Source organism: Sinohyriopsis cumingii, chromosome 6 (genome assembly GCF_028554795.1).
Source record: "Sinohyriopsis cumingii isolate HCF-2022 chromosome 6, ASM2855479v2, whole genome shotgun sequence".
Taxonomy (NCBI): Eukaryota; Metazoa; Mollusca; class Bivalvia; order Unionida; family Unionidae; genus Sinohyriopsis; species Sinohyriopsis cumingii.
The window spans coordinates 74,393,988-74,411,621 of NC_142966.1; the positions used below are offsets into that span (position 1 = coordinate 74,393,988).

A 17,634-nucleotide genomic window follows, 5' to 3' on the forward strand; every position below is an offset into this window, starting at 1 on the left:
ATTGTGCCGACAAGAATCTATTTTCATCGACGAAATCATTCCCCTTTCCGCTTTTGTTGCATGCGTACTTGAAGGGTAGGTGATTGACGAAATCATGCAAAAAGAGCCTTTTCAAGACAAAATGCGTCACGCAAAAATGAATAACATTAATTTGCTTAAATAATTTATCTTATTTGCTCCTTATACATCGACGTGGATGTATAGTGCCTGCTCATATACAGCGGCCACTTGGTAACTTTAACTGTACGTGGGAAAGATTGTGTGAGCAGGGGCTTCGTAAGAGACGATTAATCAAGGGCAATACGCGAGCAAAGAGAGCTTTCAAACATACCTTAATCAGAATTCTGCAGTGACCATAACTTCTATGACAGAGGACGTCAGACACTGTAGGGTGCGCAGATACATTGGACTGTAATCAGAAGATCGGGTTAAGCGTTGTTGTTTTTTATTCAAAATTTCAAAAGGCCCTGACTTTCCTCGAAAGGGCACCAAAACAAAGGTCAGTTTACTCAAAGTGTGTCTAATACCCAATAAACGTACGCAAAAATAAAACGATGGTCAAATTTCAAGCGACAGGCAGTTGCGTACTAAGGATAAATGGCATCCGGGTCGACGATGTTGGCCCAAAGGGGTTTTGGCGCCCCAAGACCTTCTGCGCCCATGGTTTTGGCGCCCCAAGACCTCTGGCGCCCGGGGCAACCGCCACGTCCGCCCCACATACCCCCCTTAGTAGGTTACTGGTGACAATGAACTGTACTGTTTTGTGCAAGTTTTAGTTCTTTCTTTGGACCCCCCACCCCACCCCAACCAAATCAAGCCCAGGTATTGTTCCACATACGGGAAATTTCATTTGATTGCTGGCCAGTCCTAACAAGTGATCTCTAACCAGTACGTTCTCATTGCAGCGGGTGGAGTGGGAGTCACAACTAAATATAGACAAAAGTATGTCATACTGACCTCATACACCTTTATATATACAGTCGTGACATTTCACTTTTCACTACTTGCAGACGATACGTTGTTGTTGTTGAGTTTAATTATAGTAGCGTTCGCACAATTGTGCATGTGCCACTTTTTTCTGACTGCACCGCAGCCTGCTAGTTGTTCCTGGGGAAGGGGATGGTGCCACCTCCCCCAGGCTTTTATGGATTCAAGGAACCCTGATAGTTTGGCCTCAATCTGTGGGTCCATAAAGGTCCCTACAGTTGAATGGTTGGCTGTCATTAGTGGGAAGGAGAGCTCGGGAACGGTCCTGCTTGCTTTACATCGCTGGTTTCTTGTTGCATTTGCCTTTTTTTTTTTTTTTTTTTTTTTCCGAGATTTTTTTTTTTTTTTTTTTTTCGAGATTTATTTATTTTTTTTTTTTTTCCTCTTCAAAATGTTCTAAAAGGAGGGGGGATGTTCTATGCTGTTTATAGAGGTTCTTAGTAGATATCATGTATGAAGAGAGATTTTCAAGATTATTATGGTATTACTAGTCGAGGTGTTTAGGGTGTGTTTCCTACGTTATGTTATTTATAAGTTTTTAGATATTACCTCTTTAAGTTATTTATTAATTGATGTTTTTAGAGACTGAATGTTATTTATACTTTATTTAGCAAGAGACCGGAGTCCTAGCCGATTACACGGTTCGTTAAGGACATCTAGGACAGGAATCCTAGCTGATTACTCGGTTCGTTAAGGACATCTAGCGCATCCGATTTTGCGGTTTCCTTAGTTTTTTATAGGTGCTTCGTAAGTGAATTATTTATTAATACTTTTATAAAATTGAATGATATGTTATGGTTTTTTTATGTGGTGGCTTCTACATTTATTTAGCTAGTTACTGGGTCTTTTGGTTTTGTGGGGATAGTAATTATATTTTGTTCCTAAGTCCTGCTGAGTCTATGAACTGATTTATATTTTTATATGCTGATTGTTTATTTTTATTAGAGTCCATAAGTAACTCTGGGTATGTGTGTGGTAATCCAATCTCTTTTTGGTTTTTGATAAATATTTTCCCAGCGAGTTGATATTTTGGGCATATATTGAATACGTGGTGTAGATCTTCGGTGGTGTGGCAGTTAAAGCAGTTAATGGTTGCTGGTTTGGGTCCTATAAACCTTCCAAAACTGCTTGCTAGTTTAGTTTTTCCAGTTATTATCCTGTTTATGGTTTTCTGTTCTAAATAGGTACCCTTAGGTAGCTGTATGTTCCTATCTAAGTTTTTTTTGGTTTCATGGTGATTTTTCCCTTTTGTGGAGGAGTTCCAAAAATCTTGCCATGTTTTGTCTATATATGTTTGTGCGAAGCTTATTGCTTCTGTAGAGCTATAGTTAAGCTTGATAGAGTTTTGATCTCCTATGTTTGGTTTTTGCAACTTTGTCTGCTGTTTCGTTGCCAGAGATTCCAATGTGCGACGGTATCCACATGAGCTCGACTAATTGATGTGATGTGGTGATATCGTCGATTAATTGGCATGCTCTGTCGAGGAATTGTTCCCTAGAGTGTGTATTGCGATTTTGGATCGATTTGATAACGCTTAGGGAATCGCTTATAATGACTGCTTTAGGTATTTGGTTGTCTTTGATCCATTGTAGTGATTCAAGTATAGCCCAGAATTCAGTGGTGTAAATGGAGCAATAGTCAGGTAATCTGGATCCCGTTTGTATATTGAATTCAGGGATGACTATTGCTGCTGCTGTTTCAAGTAATATACGCCTACGTTTCATGATCTATTGAAGTATTTTGCATTTACATCTGACATAGTTTGCTAGATACTTTTGCATACATGATCGTGAAACTTGATGTGGGCATTCACTGTTGTCAAAATGACACAACCGTTTTTGCTTCAGTGGCTATGTCAACTTTAGGACTATGTACCGACAACTCAGGCGAAATATAGCTTCGACAGAATTTCATGTTCATTCGTTTTTTGGACGGATTAGTACACTTGTATCAATTTTAAAAGTGAAAGGAAAAAATATTTAATCTGGATTGATGTTGTGGACGGAGGACACAGTAATAACTCTGTTTCATACAATTTCACTCGTATTCTCAATTGATATTTTCCAAACTACCAATGTTATTCTTGTAACAGTATGACGGCAATATAGGGTCACGTGACCGCCATTATCACGTCATGACGTCACGTCGCCATAGTCTTACCCAGCTGATGTGTATTTTATGCAGTGTTTTTACAGCATTCCTCTGATACTAGCGTAGAATTGTTTTGTTCACAAATATGGCTAGTAACTCTGGAACTGGGACCTCTGATGCATATGTCGATGGGAACTCGGGAACTCGGATTTTAGATGAATATATCAAGGAAGATCCCCGAAGACGGATTTCAGATGAATTTGTCGAAGAAGACTCTAGAATTGAGACCTCCGATGAATCTGTCGAGGGAGCTTATCTTCTGCATAGGTCAGGACTTCGTTTCTCCCAGGGAATGAGGTTAGTTGTACCATAGAGTCTAATTAGTGTCTTCAACTGAGTGCTATGCTTCGTCCTGATATGTTCATTTCCTCAGATTCTTGGCTATTCAAATCAACGTGGAGAAGGAAATATTGTTGTGAGATCAAGAGAGTTCTTATTTTCCTTAGTAGCAATGAGTTACAAATAATGTTTTGGGTCATAGAAGATCGAAACATAGTTTAAACAACTTCCCTTAAATTGGAGTCTATACTTAAGAAATTTGATTGGTCAATTTTAAGTTCGATTTAATTTTAACCTAACTAGATTAGGCCAACAGTCAAAAAAGTCAGAATTTAAACTTTAACTAAATTCCAGGAATCTGACATGTATATTGATATGCGATAGCTCTTGGCCTCAGTATGTTTTTCTCTGCTATTTTTTATAGACCTAGAGAATACTGGTCGTAGTCGGAACCACTCTATTTGCGAAAAGTTACGAATATATTTCCTCAATAGCTGTTTAAATGATTAGAATGGTATTTTCAATTATTGCGTCCCTCGCGCTTTTGTTGTTGCTGACATTACGAATATCACGTTCTTTCGTTTGCTTGTTTGAAAGTTTAATTTGTGATTCAGTGATCGCGTCCACATCGTTAACGGTATCATCTTACTTTCCAATGGACGAAACAGCTTGTTTAGCTCATCCACAAACAAATATAATCAACCAAAAGCTAAAGCATGTACTAGATGAGCGTACATTATTTGCTTACAAAGTAGTTCCTAATACACTATACTATTTTTATACACACCTATCTTGCAGTGTGAAGCCGTGTAGTATGACAAAATGCTGCAAGATTCTGGCAATATACAGGTAACAGAGAAAAACAAAATGTGCATATAATTAATAAATGTTATTCTCCGTGACACCACTATAAAATGAGAGGCACGAAATCGTAATGACGTCAAGTTTTCCGACTGAATATCGTGGAATTTACTGCAAATTTCGACGTATGGCCGTTGAGAAATCGTTTTATTTCGAAGGTTTGTTGGAATGATTATTGATTATCGTGTTTGCAGTTATTCATCAACTGGTTTAAACTTTATTTTACGACTCATTCAACAACGTATCGCTGTTTTTATTAAAAGGAAAATCGAGATTTGATTATTTTGTGATGGCTGGGGCATAGTTGAATAAAATATTTGTCATTGTTTAACACCTTCTTGATGGTTTATTGTTAAGTAAAAGGTAGAATAAATATAATGCGTCACACATCTGCTGAAGCAGATAGTGAATCTGGACACAGACGGAAAGATAAAGAAATGATGATAAGCATTACAACTTAATGGCAAGATGATTAGTTGCCTAGAACATAACAATTTGTTATTCTTGAACCTTTGGCCAATGCATGCAGGTAATAAGATATGCAGCTGATTAATAAATTGATTGAAAAATGGGTTCTAAATGCTAGCGATCTTTAATAATGGTCGCATTTTAAAAGTAGATTGAGAGATTTCATTATTCTTTCATAACTATTTCAAGGACCATTCGTTACCTCCAGAGAAACAACTTCCAGATGAAAATTATTTATCTCCCCTGCGAAAGAAGCCGATTGATGTTTACGCTGTTAGAAAGCAATAGGAGCATTATCTTGCACACTGAAGAACAAAGTGAGATATGTCATTCACTGCAGAAATTTCAAAAGACACTAAAAGTTTTTTTTTGTTTTCAGAAACAAGTACAGCTCTAAGTCCTACACTAAATTTTATACAACATCTGAGGCACAAGTACAAAATGGCTTCCAGCAGGACTACACGCTAATGATAACAGCGTATTTCGTAAACATATGACAAAAAAACTGTAAACTAGGGACAGATGAAATACATTTTTAGAAATGCCAGAAAGATCTATCATTTGACAGGTGAACAATTATTACCTATGACTTGTTGTTAGTTTGTTTTTAAAACAATAAGAAAATAAATTGTGTGAAACCATACGGAAGATGTACAGTACAAGAGTTAGCCTAACGTACAAAAGTCGCTACCACAAGCTGAAAAACAAAAAAGGTGATAAAAGGAAACCATTCTGGACCGATACAGTTTTACTAGGTATCTTTATTGTAATTGATAACCTTTAGAGTAACATGAAATATGACACAAAGTTCTGTGAGACTAATAATAATAATAATAATGAGGACTTTGTATAGCGCCTAATCTTTAGAAGCTCTAAGCGCTTTACAACATTAGACAACACCTATAAGATAAAAAACATATAATGATATGATTACAAAAACAAACACCATGAAATTAGAAAACATTAAAAAAAACATGCTGAGAATATTTAAGGTAGGAAACATTATTAGGTCTTTAAGTTTGTTCTTGCAGTCGAAATAAGTGTGTTTTGAGAGCCCTCTTGAATGTAATAACTGTGTCTTTGTGTCTAAGTTCAGTGGGCAATTCATTACACGTTGCTGGGCCCTGGTATGCAAAAGAACGCTGTCCATATGACTTTGTTTTCATACTTGGAATAATGAGTATACGATTGTCAGAAGAGGAACGTAAGTATCTTGCTGGTGTGTACACATGGGTGAGGTCGGATAGGTATGTTGGACTAGAGTGCGACAGTGAAACGTAGCACAGAGAACAAATTTTGTGTTTGATTCTGGATCGAATGGATAGCCATTGTAGGGCACAGAGCAGAAGGGATGTGTGCTCTGATCGTGGTACTCTAAGTATGATCCGAGCAGCTGTGTTTTGAACTTTTTGAAGTTTCTGGAGCAGATATTGAGATGAACCAGACAGAATTGAGTTACAATAGTCCAGTCTTGAACACACAAGTGTTTTAGTGGCATCAACTGAAAGATATTTGCGAATTGAGCTGATGCGTCTCAGCTCAAGCTATGCAGCCTTGCATATGTTCATGACATGTTGGTGCAATGTGAGAGTACTGTCCAGAGTAACACCTAGGTTTCGTACTGATTGTGTGAATTTTATGTTGGCGTTGCTGATATTTATTGTTTGAGGTAAAGGATGTGAATGAGAAAGTATTTGTGTTGTGATCAGAATGACCTCAGTGTTATCATCATTCAGCTGCAGCTAGTTACAAGTCATCCATGATTTCACATCATAAATGCGCCTCTCTACACCTTGGACGGTAGCATCAACTTCAGTTGGAATGCTAGATTTGTATATTTGGGTGTTATCAGCGTACAGTTGGTGAGACACTGGAAGATGATCTATGACACTTGAGAGCGCTGAGTTTACAGAATGAAGAGAACAGGTCCAAGAACAGACACCTGTGGAACACCACAACATTGATCAACTGGGCTGGAGTGTATTCCATTTGCAGATACAATTTGTGTCCTGTTGACCAAGTAGGACTTGAACCACAGTAAGGCTGTATGATGAATGCCAAATACATGCTGGAGACGGTGAAGTAATATAGCATGGTCTATTGTGTCAAATGCTGCAGACAAATCAAGGAGGGTGAGAACTGTAATCTTGCGCTATCCAACGCAGAGAAAATGTCATTAACTACTTTTAGAAGAGTAGTTTCAGTAATGTGGCAAGGGCGATATGCAGATTGTACATTGCTAAAAAGAATGTTTGAATTTAGATGAGATTCTAGCTGGGATAGAACAACCTTTTCTAATATTTTTTATATGAATGGGAGATTAGAAACTGGGCGGTAGTTCTTTAAATCGTTATGGTCTAGTTTTGGTTTCTTCAGCAGAGGCTTTACAATGGCAGTTTTGAAAAATGATGGGAATTCCCCGGATGAGAGAGAGGTATTAATAACATCAGTTAGTGAAGGAAATACTGGATCTAAGCACTCAAGCACCAGTGATGTTGGAATTGGATCAAAGTTCACATGTCTTTGGTGCACTCTTCATCAGGATTGTACGTACAAAATCCATAGAGACAGGTTCAAATGCTGCAAATGGTTGCCGCTCAAATTCTGTATCCCAAATGTATGGTGACGACGAGTCAGTTGAAATTGTGGTGTCAAGCTTATCTCTAATGGTTTGTGCTTTGTCACAGAAGAAATTTGCAAACATGTCCGGAAGGTCGACTAGAGAGAAGGTAGTTGGAAGTGGTGTAGATTTGTTCCTTGACATTAATGACTATCCAAAGAATAGCATATTTGGATTACCACCAATAAATAAACTCTTTCCTCTGTTTTTAAGGATGAGTTAAAGTGTGTTCCAATTAGAGCCAGATAGTTAAAAGCAAATTGATTCACATGAGACAAAGGCGAAACGAATGCTTGTAAAGGAATTAACCAGTGTGTGATATAAAAATGTAATATTATAATGTATCACAATTGTTTATCTAATCACAAGAAACCTTAACAAGAAACTCTGATGACGCAGTCAAGAGATTTAAAACATCAAACTGACAAAGCATGAATTGTCTTTGACTCTTTGTAAATATTACCACAACGCATACACATGTCAGAAACAATGTGTACATCACCTTGTATTGTAAAGGAAAACAAAGGCCCATTAAGTTTGTTTCTTTCCTTCTGATTTACGAGATATGCAATTTCTGCTTGACTTTCGTCCAGTACAACGAGGTTCTTTTCAAACACAATTCGATTACTTTTGTCCTTGTTTTAGCCTGTAAGCAAATATCAAAGAGCTTGCATTAAACCTGAAATCATTTATGAGAGAGTTGTACATTGGAACAATAAAGCATACTGATATTTCAAAACGATTACTACTAAATATCAACCTGTTTGGATTATTTGCTTTTATAAAGTGAAGATTGTCACAATCATAAATCATAAAAGTAGTATTGTTCCTTGATTGACTTCGACCATTAATTACAACAATTTGCTTAATTTATCATCAGCATTTATCAGGATCACCCTATCATCTTTAAGGACCCACTTTCTATTGTAGGTCTTGGAAAGAAGATAGCGATATAGTAACAAAAAAAAAGATTAGGTGGTCAGTCTCTACCATTTTCCATACAACCATTGTTTTGCCAAAAGTAGTCGCTCCACGGTTTGTCATGTTCTGATGTTCACGTAAGCTAAGGCCTACTTTATTGTGCTACACGTGTACACCGCGCACCTTTGGTACACGATACACGTTGCATACTCCATGAGTGTGCTTTATACTGAATACGTCATGTAATAAATACAAGACAACATATCTGATTTTACCTGCATGTTCTGAGCATCGGACAAATACTTAATTATACTTCTTGCGAGTATCTATGTTCTAGTTTCTACTGATTTGCAGAGGGATAGCTTGTTGCCAGATAGCTAACTTAGAAAAAGGTATGATAGGTCACTCGTCTACATCATCTGAATTATTTGGATGGGTTAGATAATATATATGATCGGTCACTCACTGAGTTTGTTTCGTCTACATCAGGTGGACTGATTCAATGGGTCAGGTCATAGATATGATTCAATGGGTAAGGTCATAGGCATGATTCAATGGGTCAAGTCAGAGATATGATTCAATGGGTCAGGTCAGAGATATGATTCAATGGGTCAGCTCAGAGATATGATTCAATGGGTCAGGTCATAGATATGATTCAATGGGTCGGGTCAGAGATATGATTCAATTGGTCAGGTCAGAGATATGATTCAATGGGTCAGGTCAGAGATATGATTCAATGGGTCGGGTCAGAGATATGATTCAATGGGTCAGGTGAGAGATATGATTCAATGGGTCAGGTCATAGATATGATTCAATGGGTCATGTCAGAGATATGATTCAATGGGACAGGTCAGAGATATGATTCGATGGGTCAGGTCATAAATATGATTCAATCGGTCATGTCAGAGATATGATTCAATGGGTCAGTTCAGAGATACGATTCAATGGATCATGTCAGAGATATGATTCAATGGGTCAGGTCAGAGATATGATTCAATGGGTCAGGTCATAGATATGATTCAACGGGTCATGTTATAGATATGATTCATAACTAACAGTGTTAGAATCTTTAGTTATTGGGGGTAGCTGAATTGTCTGTATTGTCTTCCTTTCTCTACCTGATTTATCCTGATGAAAACTAGTTTTGAAAAAAAGAGCTTAATTCTGTGTCGTATCTAGAATATTATCAATGCGTCATCACTGACTAAGAGTGTATCAAAAACCGCTCTGTAGAGTCCTCACCTTGCTGAAACAGAAGTTTCACGTCGATTTTTCCCTTCCATTACATGTCACTATCTTGATCAATGAAATCATTATAAGAGTTCAGTTGTTATATTTCTTTTAGGAACAAAAATGTATTGCCCTTACACCGCTAAGATTTTGTACCCAAAATATCTCAAAGTTAATGTTGAGAAATTCTGCGATCAAGTCCTCTTAACAATCGAAACATGGGGCGAACTGTAAGACCAAAGTAATGTCAGTTTTTGCTTATCTCAGAAACATGGTATTATAAGTATTTAAGATTATGGACAATGGATTCATCTGCATTAAGAGAGTCTCATACGATCACCTATAGAACATACATGTTTTTGTATGCAGATTCAAATGCGCTCTGAATATGTGTATTACGAAAACAAACGCGCGCGCGCGCGCGTGTGTGTGTGTGTGTGTGCAAAGATTCTGATGAAGCCACCGACAATACTCATAATGTTGTTTCCATTTAGGTTCGTGTCCGTGCTGGCTGATATGATGGAAGAACGTTTCAAAATCGAAGAGAAGACGGCGCATGTCCTACAAGATTATTCTTGTGATTGGACTAAGAAACTGGCAGAGCTCTCATCTTCTAGAAATGGAGGTAATTTTGTCCATAATCGTCACTTGAGTCAAAATACATTATGAGATTTAAAAACAAAATATAATATATGTAGCTACTTTAAAATGCCACTGTTTTCTTTTCTACGAGAAATGAGATATGATAATTACTGCGAAAAAATACATTGCTAGGACCGAGATCGTGCACATTGTATATTCTTCTCATTAAATAATTGTTTGTACTCTGCTCCTACCAGGTCATGAAAGTTTACTTGAAATGATTGATTAAAAAATTTAAGCTCCCCAACCAGACTATGTACCTTGCAAGTATACACACAAAGCGTAAAACATGATCAATTTCGACCAGACTGTATACCTTGCAACTGTCCATAAAAAGCGTAACACATCTTGAACCTCGACCAGACTGTGTACCTTCGAGTGTCAACTGAAAGCGGTACATATGGTGAACCTCGATATATATATATATATATATATATATATATATATATATATATATATATATATATATATATATATATATACACACTCGATTAAGAAGCAATTTGACGATAAGAGTATAGTAGAATATATTAAAGAATGCGGTTATACTAGACTTTTTAAACCATTTTATTGATACCATTTTATCTTTCGTTTTTATATCCACTTAAAGAAGTGTATAGAATTGAGTTGATTAGCTTTATTCTTAGAGAGACGTGTGCTTATTTGTTTCCAGTAGGATTTTAACGCTTTTGCATCGATACAGGCTGTTAAAACAATTTTAATGAAATATTCAACAACAGGTCTATACCCTTTCCTACCTGCAGATTTTCATCACGAGTCCATATACGCAGCAATCACAAAAGCCTTAATGGAGCCAGTAGAAGACGCGAAAATCTACAACTTAGTCAAGAATGAGGGACTTGGTGATGATGGACCCGTCACTTTCTTACGCAGGTTTGATTTTTAAAAATATTGTTTTCGTCCTTTCTATTTGTACGAGAGTTAAAATCGAAAAATTCTATAGGGTTCCAAATATCTGTCTAATAATTTCGATCGAGAGAGAGAGTTGAGATTTCAGGACATATTTGTTATACTGGGATAGTTTCTAATCATGGTCTCTAGAATCTACGCAAAGCAGAATGCAATGTCAGTAGAATAATTAAATACAGACTTTTGTTTTACTTTTCTGATATGGTCCGAGATTTTGACCTTGGCATTCATAGCGAGATTCCAGGTACAGTGGGGAAGAGGGGTGTGTGTGTGTGTGTGTGTTTAAATCCATTAGGTTAAATACGAAGATAGTGTGCCATGGTATTATTCTAAAGACGTCTATAATGATATAACCAGTTACCTCTTTTAAGTTTTCCAGTTAAACCTTGTTTTCCCTCTTTTCCTATTAGTTGGCTAGAAAAGATGGAAAGAAGTCACATTCAACAGGATACAGTTAAGCTATACTCCACAGCATGGGAGAAACAAAGATCTGCTGAAGAGGAAATCGAAAAGGCGATGGAGGTAAGGAACTAATTTGTTTATTTCACTAAGAAACAGGAAAAAAGATCTTTCTTTACTCTTATCTATTATTTCTAAAAGGGAAAATCATTTCTGAGGTTTTATATATTTGTGTACGTGCATAAAGAGTTGGAATGTCACGCATTGGGCTTCATTTCAATGCCATTAACTTAAGTACCTCCCAAAAAGTCAAGATTGTTTGAATACGATATGATGCATTAGAGGTGTCCTGCTGTCTGATCTGATGACGTCAGATCTGTTGATCTAAATCTGACAAGATGGAGCACAATACAATTAAATTATATTTTGTTATAATTCAGTATTTTGATTTTTCGCTCGATACAGATGCTTATCCAGCCAATAATCAAAAAGCTGGACATAAAATTATTTGTATAAAATAGTCCAAATGTAATAAAAATGCCAGTAATTATTAAAAAATTGGATCAGATTAGATTGACAAATACAGGTATGTGCAACTTAGCGTAAATAACATGCTAATGATATATTGCCGTCGTAATAACATTATATTTTTCTATCGCCTTTTCGTGGTATTTTTTTGGGCGGGGGGGGGGTATTTTTTTGGGAGGAGGGTGTTGTTGTTGGGATTGGGGTATTTTTTTTTATTTTTTTTTTTAAAATTTGCTCTTAAAGATTCTTTTACTCTTTCTTCTTTCGGTTGCTTTATAGCAAAATAAAAGTCAGCCATTAACTACAGTTATAAATTCACCCAATAAATGTACGTGTATTTCAGTATTACCATCTGAGGAAGTACAAACTTGAATACGGCCTCCGACAGCTTAAGGCTGATCCCCCTGTACTCTCTCCGCACGCAGCAACAAGACTTCGGCATTCTGCTTTTCGCTACCATTTCAAATGTCAAAACGCCCGCGAAGAATACAAGAACTTACTTAAAATGGAGGAGGCGGAGAGGGGACAAGCTTTAGCTGTAAGTTAAATGCCTGGATTTAATTCAAGAGAAGCATGAACTTCGTTCTAAAATACTGTACTAAAAGTTAGCCACACCCTCTTTTTCCCAAGACACCTTATACCCCACGCCTAAAATCTGTCATGTGTCATGTGCTGGACAATACAACTATAACGCTTTCCCGTCCCCTTTCGAAATACTTCCCATTACGGTGACTAGAACGTTAGTACAGTAACAATAATCCTGTTACACAGCAATGACTGTAATGACAAAAAATTTACAAAATTCACGTTGGTCATAACATCTGAAAATGTTACTTTTCTTAATACTTTGTATATATTTGACCATTGACTTCCTCACATGAACACCGGGAATAAAATCAAGAATAATGCCTTCTGGGACGCCCCTCCATCATATAGTTACCAGACTGACCAAATAATTAAATAAGTTTTGTTAATTACCACCCCATGTTGTATGCCCTAGCGACACTTCAAAAGGTTTTATCGTGCTGAGGCAAGTATAGTACCATGACTTTACTCAAAGGCACACCATGGTAAACCAATCCAGGCAGATCCGATAGTGGAATTGAAATTGCCTCATTCCGATGACGTGTCCATTGCCTCAACTGCTGATCCAATACGGCTGTAAAGCGAGGTAGTAACGGAAAAACCTTGTGGTATAATAACCCGCACAGTTCTTTTGTGTCTTAGCCACGTGGAAGTCAGGAGGTTCGAGGTTGAACATTGTTTTGTTTTTGTTTTTATTTCTTATTTATTAATTCCCAAAAGATAATTGATCCTACTCTAGATTTACACGTGAAGCTTCATTATCATTGACAGCCTAACCAAGCAATGCGATTAAGAATCTGATCTCCACGATCCGACGTGAAGGCCGGACAGCGACCGCTTAGGGGTCATGTTCTGGTAACCTGAATTAAACAATGGAAACGCAGCTTTCGAAAATCTGAAAGTGAATCAAATCGTTTAGCACACATGGATGCTCTTCAGCCAGACTGCTCAGTATCCTAAACGCGATGATGTAATACTTCATCCGATTGACGGTTAAAATAAGGATTATGGTAATAACATAGGTCACCAAAACATGACCCCTAAGTGGTCGCTGTCAGATAGTCACGTAGCTCTCCATCGATCGATCGATATTGATTGATTTCTCAGAATTAAGAGTAGTATGCCAAATTTATATATACGATATAAGATTCATGCATATTCATAGTTTATAGGTAACACGTTTGCTTCAAATGTATTTGTCCGAAAATGAATATACCTATTACCCTAATAATTTGTCATAATATTTGCATTTTATTTTATTTTATTTATTTTTAAGCATTTTTTGGTAAATTATAAAATGTGATAATCATTTTCAATATCATTATATGCCACTTTTAAACATTTATGTGCAAAGGTATGTGTTATTTATCTATTAAAAATAATTTTGCAATAAATTTAAGCCAACCTGTCCACTAAAAGACTTACTGGCTTTTCCATACGGACCCTACCCAATCTCTCTCTCTCTTCTCTCTCTCTCTCTCTCTCTCTCTCTCTCTCTCTCTCTCTCCTTACCTACCATTCGGATGAAATGTTGTGCGTATTTTTCAGGATATTAGGACAGCACAGCGAAAGTTTGAGTGGTTTGAGAAAAACCGGATGATGCACATAGCAGTTGGAGTTAAGAAATTTATCGACATTATGGAAAAGCTGGATACGGAAAGGTAGTTAGAAGAAATCAGCAATATAGAAGTTGACGTTCCTAGACAACATTAAATTAATTAATACAACTTTAAAATAAAAAATAAATGATGAATATATGGAACAATTCTAATTCCAGAACTGTCGATATTTTTAAGCTTCTATCACATTTCCTGAATATTCATAGTTGAACAAAAAAGAAAAATACACCTTATATATCGACCACTCATATTTATGTAAAGCAAAACATAACATTGAGTCTCTAGAACACGTGCTTAAGTTAAACATTGATTGGGGAGCCATAAGTAAGATCCTTTCCCGCAATATAGAACAAAATCAAGGGAGATAATTATCTTAAGGCTATAGATATTCGGTTCCGAGACTACTTTCCCTGTAAATAGTACAGAAAGTGATATACAAAAAAAACCTGGACCAGCTGGCGTTATAATATTTTATTCGTACATGTTGCAAAACGTGAAAAAATGAAATAAGAATGCTGATTAGTTACAGAATTAAGCTGCAGTAGTTTGTTTAGAAATGCGTGCACGCTTTTAAAAATAATATACAAAAATGTACGCGTTTCAATGAAGCACACACAATTATGAAATAAAAGTACAAAAATTGTATATAAGATAATTACCTTCTTTAATAATTGAGGACATTCTTGCTGTACATGGAAGGTTACGTTTGTACATGAGGTCAAATGTCTTCAAGAGTAAAATATACACCCGCATTAAGAGTGAGTGTGTGTTTTGGTTTTTAAAGTAGCTTTCATAATTTTTTCAGTCATATCGCTACAATGTCTGCAGTATTGCAGCTTATGGTGATGTCTAGCACTAGGGTATCATGTCGCAGAAATGTAGCACGATGTTCCACACAGTCACTTTATCCTGACACCAGGCCGTCTAGTCCTAATACTAATCTCTTAATGCTGATCGCCAAGCGAGGCAGCTGGTATGGCCATTTTTATAAGTCTTTGGTATTACTCAGCCGGGTTTGGAACTCGCGACCTCCCGCATCCGAGACATAGAGAAACTAACGCAAATAGCACGATTATAAGTTCGTCGTCGCTTTAGGCAAGGTCTCTTAATGGGATAACAAAGCAGTTGGCATCTTTCCTCAAGAAAACGTTAACCATTTGAAAAAGTAAGCCATATAAACCTCTACAACCACTTTCGTATCAAAATAAAAGTGTTTATTTCATGGTTGAGGTTATTTTCTTTCTTTTTCTTTTTTTTTTTTTTCTTTTTTTGGGTGGGGGGCTCTATATTCTCATGTACCATTACGTTAGACGTGGTGTAGAAAGAGGGTGCACTCTCATTGGCAGATAGGACAATACGAACGGCAAAACTTATGTGAAGCACAGCATCTTCGCCTAAGGTGAGGTGCTCTAGGCGAACATCGGCATCATAATCACTTGTTCTGTGCATACTTGTTCATACTTGGTTTTATTTGTTTGTCGTCAATAGGTTCTTTTTCTAATTGTTTACTAGCTTTTGCAAGAGTGATCTTTATTGCCACGGTATTGACTGTATCGGCTAGCACTAATTTAAACGAGTCAATGGAGATTTGCAAATACCTCCGACAAGCGATGTTACCTATTTTCGTAACCATCTTCTTTGGTAGCAAAAATAAACTATCATTACTAACTTCATTGTCCAGTTTTACATTTGAATCTTGTGTGTATTGCTAAAATCTTACCACGAATTTTTTTTTTCTGTTTTATAAATATGTTCTCCTATAGTCAATAGCTGAACTAATTTTTTCATTCTATTTTATAATCATCGACGCAACTGCTACAGATGTTCTATTATGTGCATGCAAAACTGAAATACAGATTACATTACACATTATACTTTGATTCAGCCCAGATATTGCATAATTTGTTAAACCATTGCTTTATGACAGGAAGAGTATATCTAGTCTGTAGGTTCGTATGTCTTCGTTTGCTACAAACTTTCATCAGCTGGAAATGTTCTCACGTATTGAACAGTATCTGCTGGCCAATAATATGCATAATTATACGCAACTAGCACAACAACAGCTGTTGGTTCTCACAAGCCTTGGTGTACATTTTATATTCCTCTGCCCCATTATCAATCGAGTATTTGTTTTTCTTTAAGTTGTCCCCATTTATGATGTGGTGGAGTTTTACAATTGTTGCAGATCGCATTAAACTGTTTCATATATGTGCTTTTGTATTTGATTTGAATGCATTTGGTAAATGTATTAGACAATCACAACACAGTTTTCTCATCAGGATATAAGCCTGTGCAATATGAATACTGATCCTATTTTGTCTTGTGCATCTTGATCTGTTTAACACGAACATGGACTTCTACAACTAGATGGTGCCTTCCACACGGACCAATTTAGTTTGTTCATTCTGCCATATCACAGTCAAATTGTAAAGTCTAGCTTTCGGACATGTTTACTGGCTTGTATATAACAGTTTGAATTTTAGGCAAATAAAAGTGTTCTCTTTTCATTTCTCTGTTATAATACCAACTTAATCTCGTTATTTTTGCACAATACTTACATCTCTTTTTTTAGTATTTCATTTTTCCGTTTTCTCTGTCAGTTTCCGCTTACATTTCTAACACTGTACAACTACTGATTGGGCTTCGTTGCGAACGCGACATACAGCACTGGTTCATATATTCTGTATTCTGTTTCATCAGATTTCACGAATAGCATCCTATGTTGATTGTTAAATTTCGTATAATTTCAATTACTAATAGGTGTCAAATGAGAGTTCCGTGAAAACTGAATCCTCAAAATTCTGTATGTCTAGACACTAAGACAGATATGCTAAATTCATCCATATACATGTATGTCAAGCTTCTTAATTAATCGATACGATTAAATTTGTGGTCAGCCTTGATTATTGAATGTTGCATGGATGCGTCAAAGTTGTACATGGTAACATTTTGTCCAAGACAAATGCATAGTTGATTAAGAAGTTGAGAGATTTGCTGATACACATTCGTTGAAATAAATTTTAAGTAAGTATAAACACACTAATGATTGCATCAACGTCTACGTCATTTTCATTTTCCTGTATGCTGTCCAAGATCTCGCATAGCTGTTCAAGATCTCGCATACCAGCTTGCAGACTTTTATATTGTATATCTTTTACAGGTGTTTGTAGATGTAACGAAGATCAGCTTTATATTGTTTAATGTTATCTCTTTTCATGTCTTCATTTATGATTTGTATTACTAATGTAGGGCATTGTCTCTTTTGTAGTTACGTTAGCCCGTATCTCATGTGTGCCATTTTGATGCCTATTACTGGTTGTAGCCCGTATCTCATCAATACCATTTTGATGCTTAAGTGTGATAGTTTGGGATGTAGCCCGTATCTCATTTGTACCATTTTGATACATATCTGTA

At 36.5% G+C, this 17,634-nt stretch overlaps 1 protein-coding gene across 1 annotated transcript in view; it reads left to right on the plus strand.

Annotated features, from left to right (window-relative positions):
- The first annotated feature begins 3,174 nt into the window (after positions 1-3,174).
- LOC149797219 (uncharacterized) overlaps positions 3,175-17,634 on the plus strand; it is a 32,224-nt gene continuing 17,764 nt past the window's right edge. The window contains exons 1-6 of the mRNA XM_089960375.1: positions 3,175-3,435; positions 10,012-10,142; positions 10,924-11,053; positions 11,500-11,611; positions 12,360-12,554; positions 14,150-14,262. Coding sequence (XP_089816501.1) covers positions 3,224-3,435; positions 10,012-10,142; positions 10,924-11,053; positions 11,500-11,611; positions 12,360-12,554; positions 14,150-14,262 — 893 coding nt within the window. The 5' untranslated portion in view covers positions 3,175-3,223. The remainder of the gene's footprint in view (positions 3,436-10,011; positions 10,143-10,923; positions 11,054-11,499; positions 11,612-12,359; positions 12,555-14,149; positions 14,263-17,634) is intronic.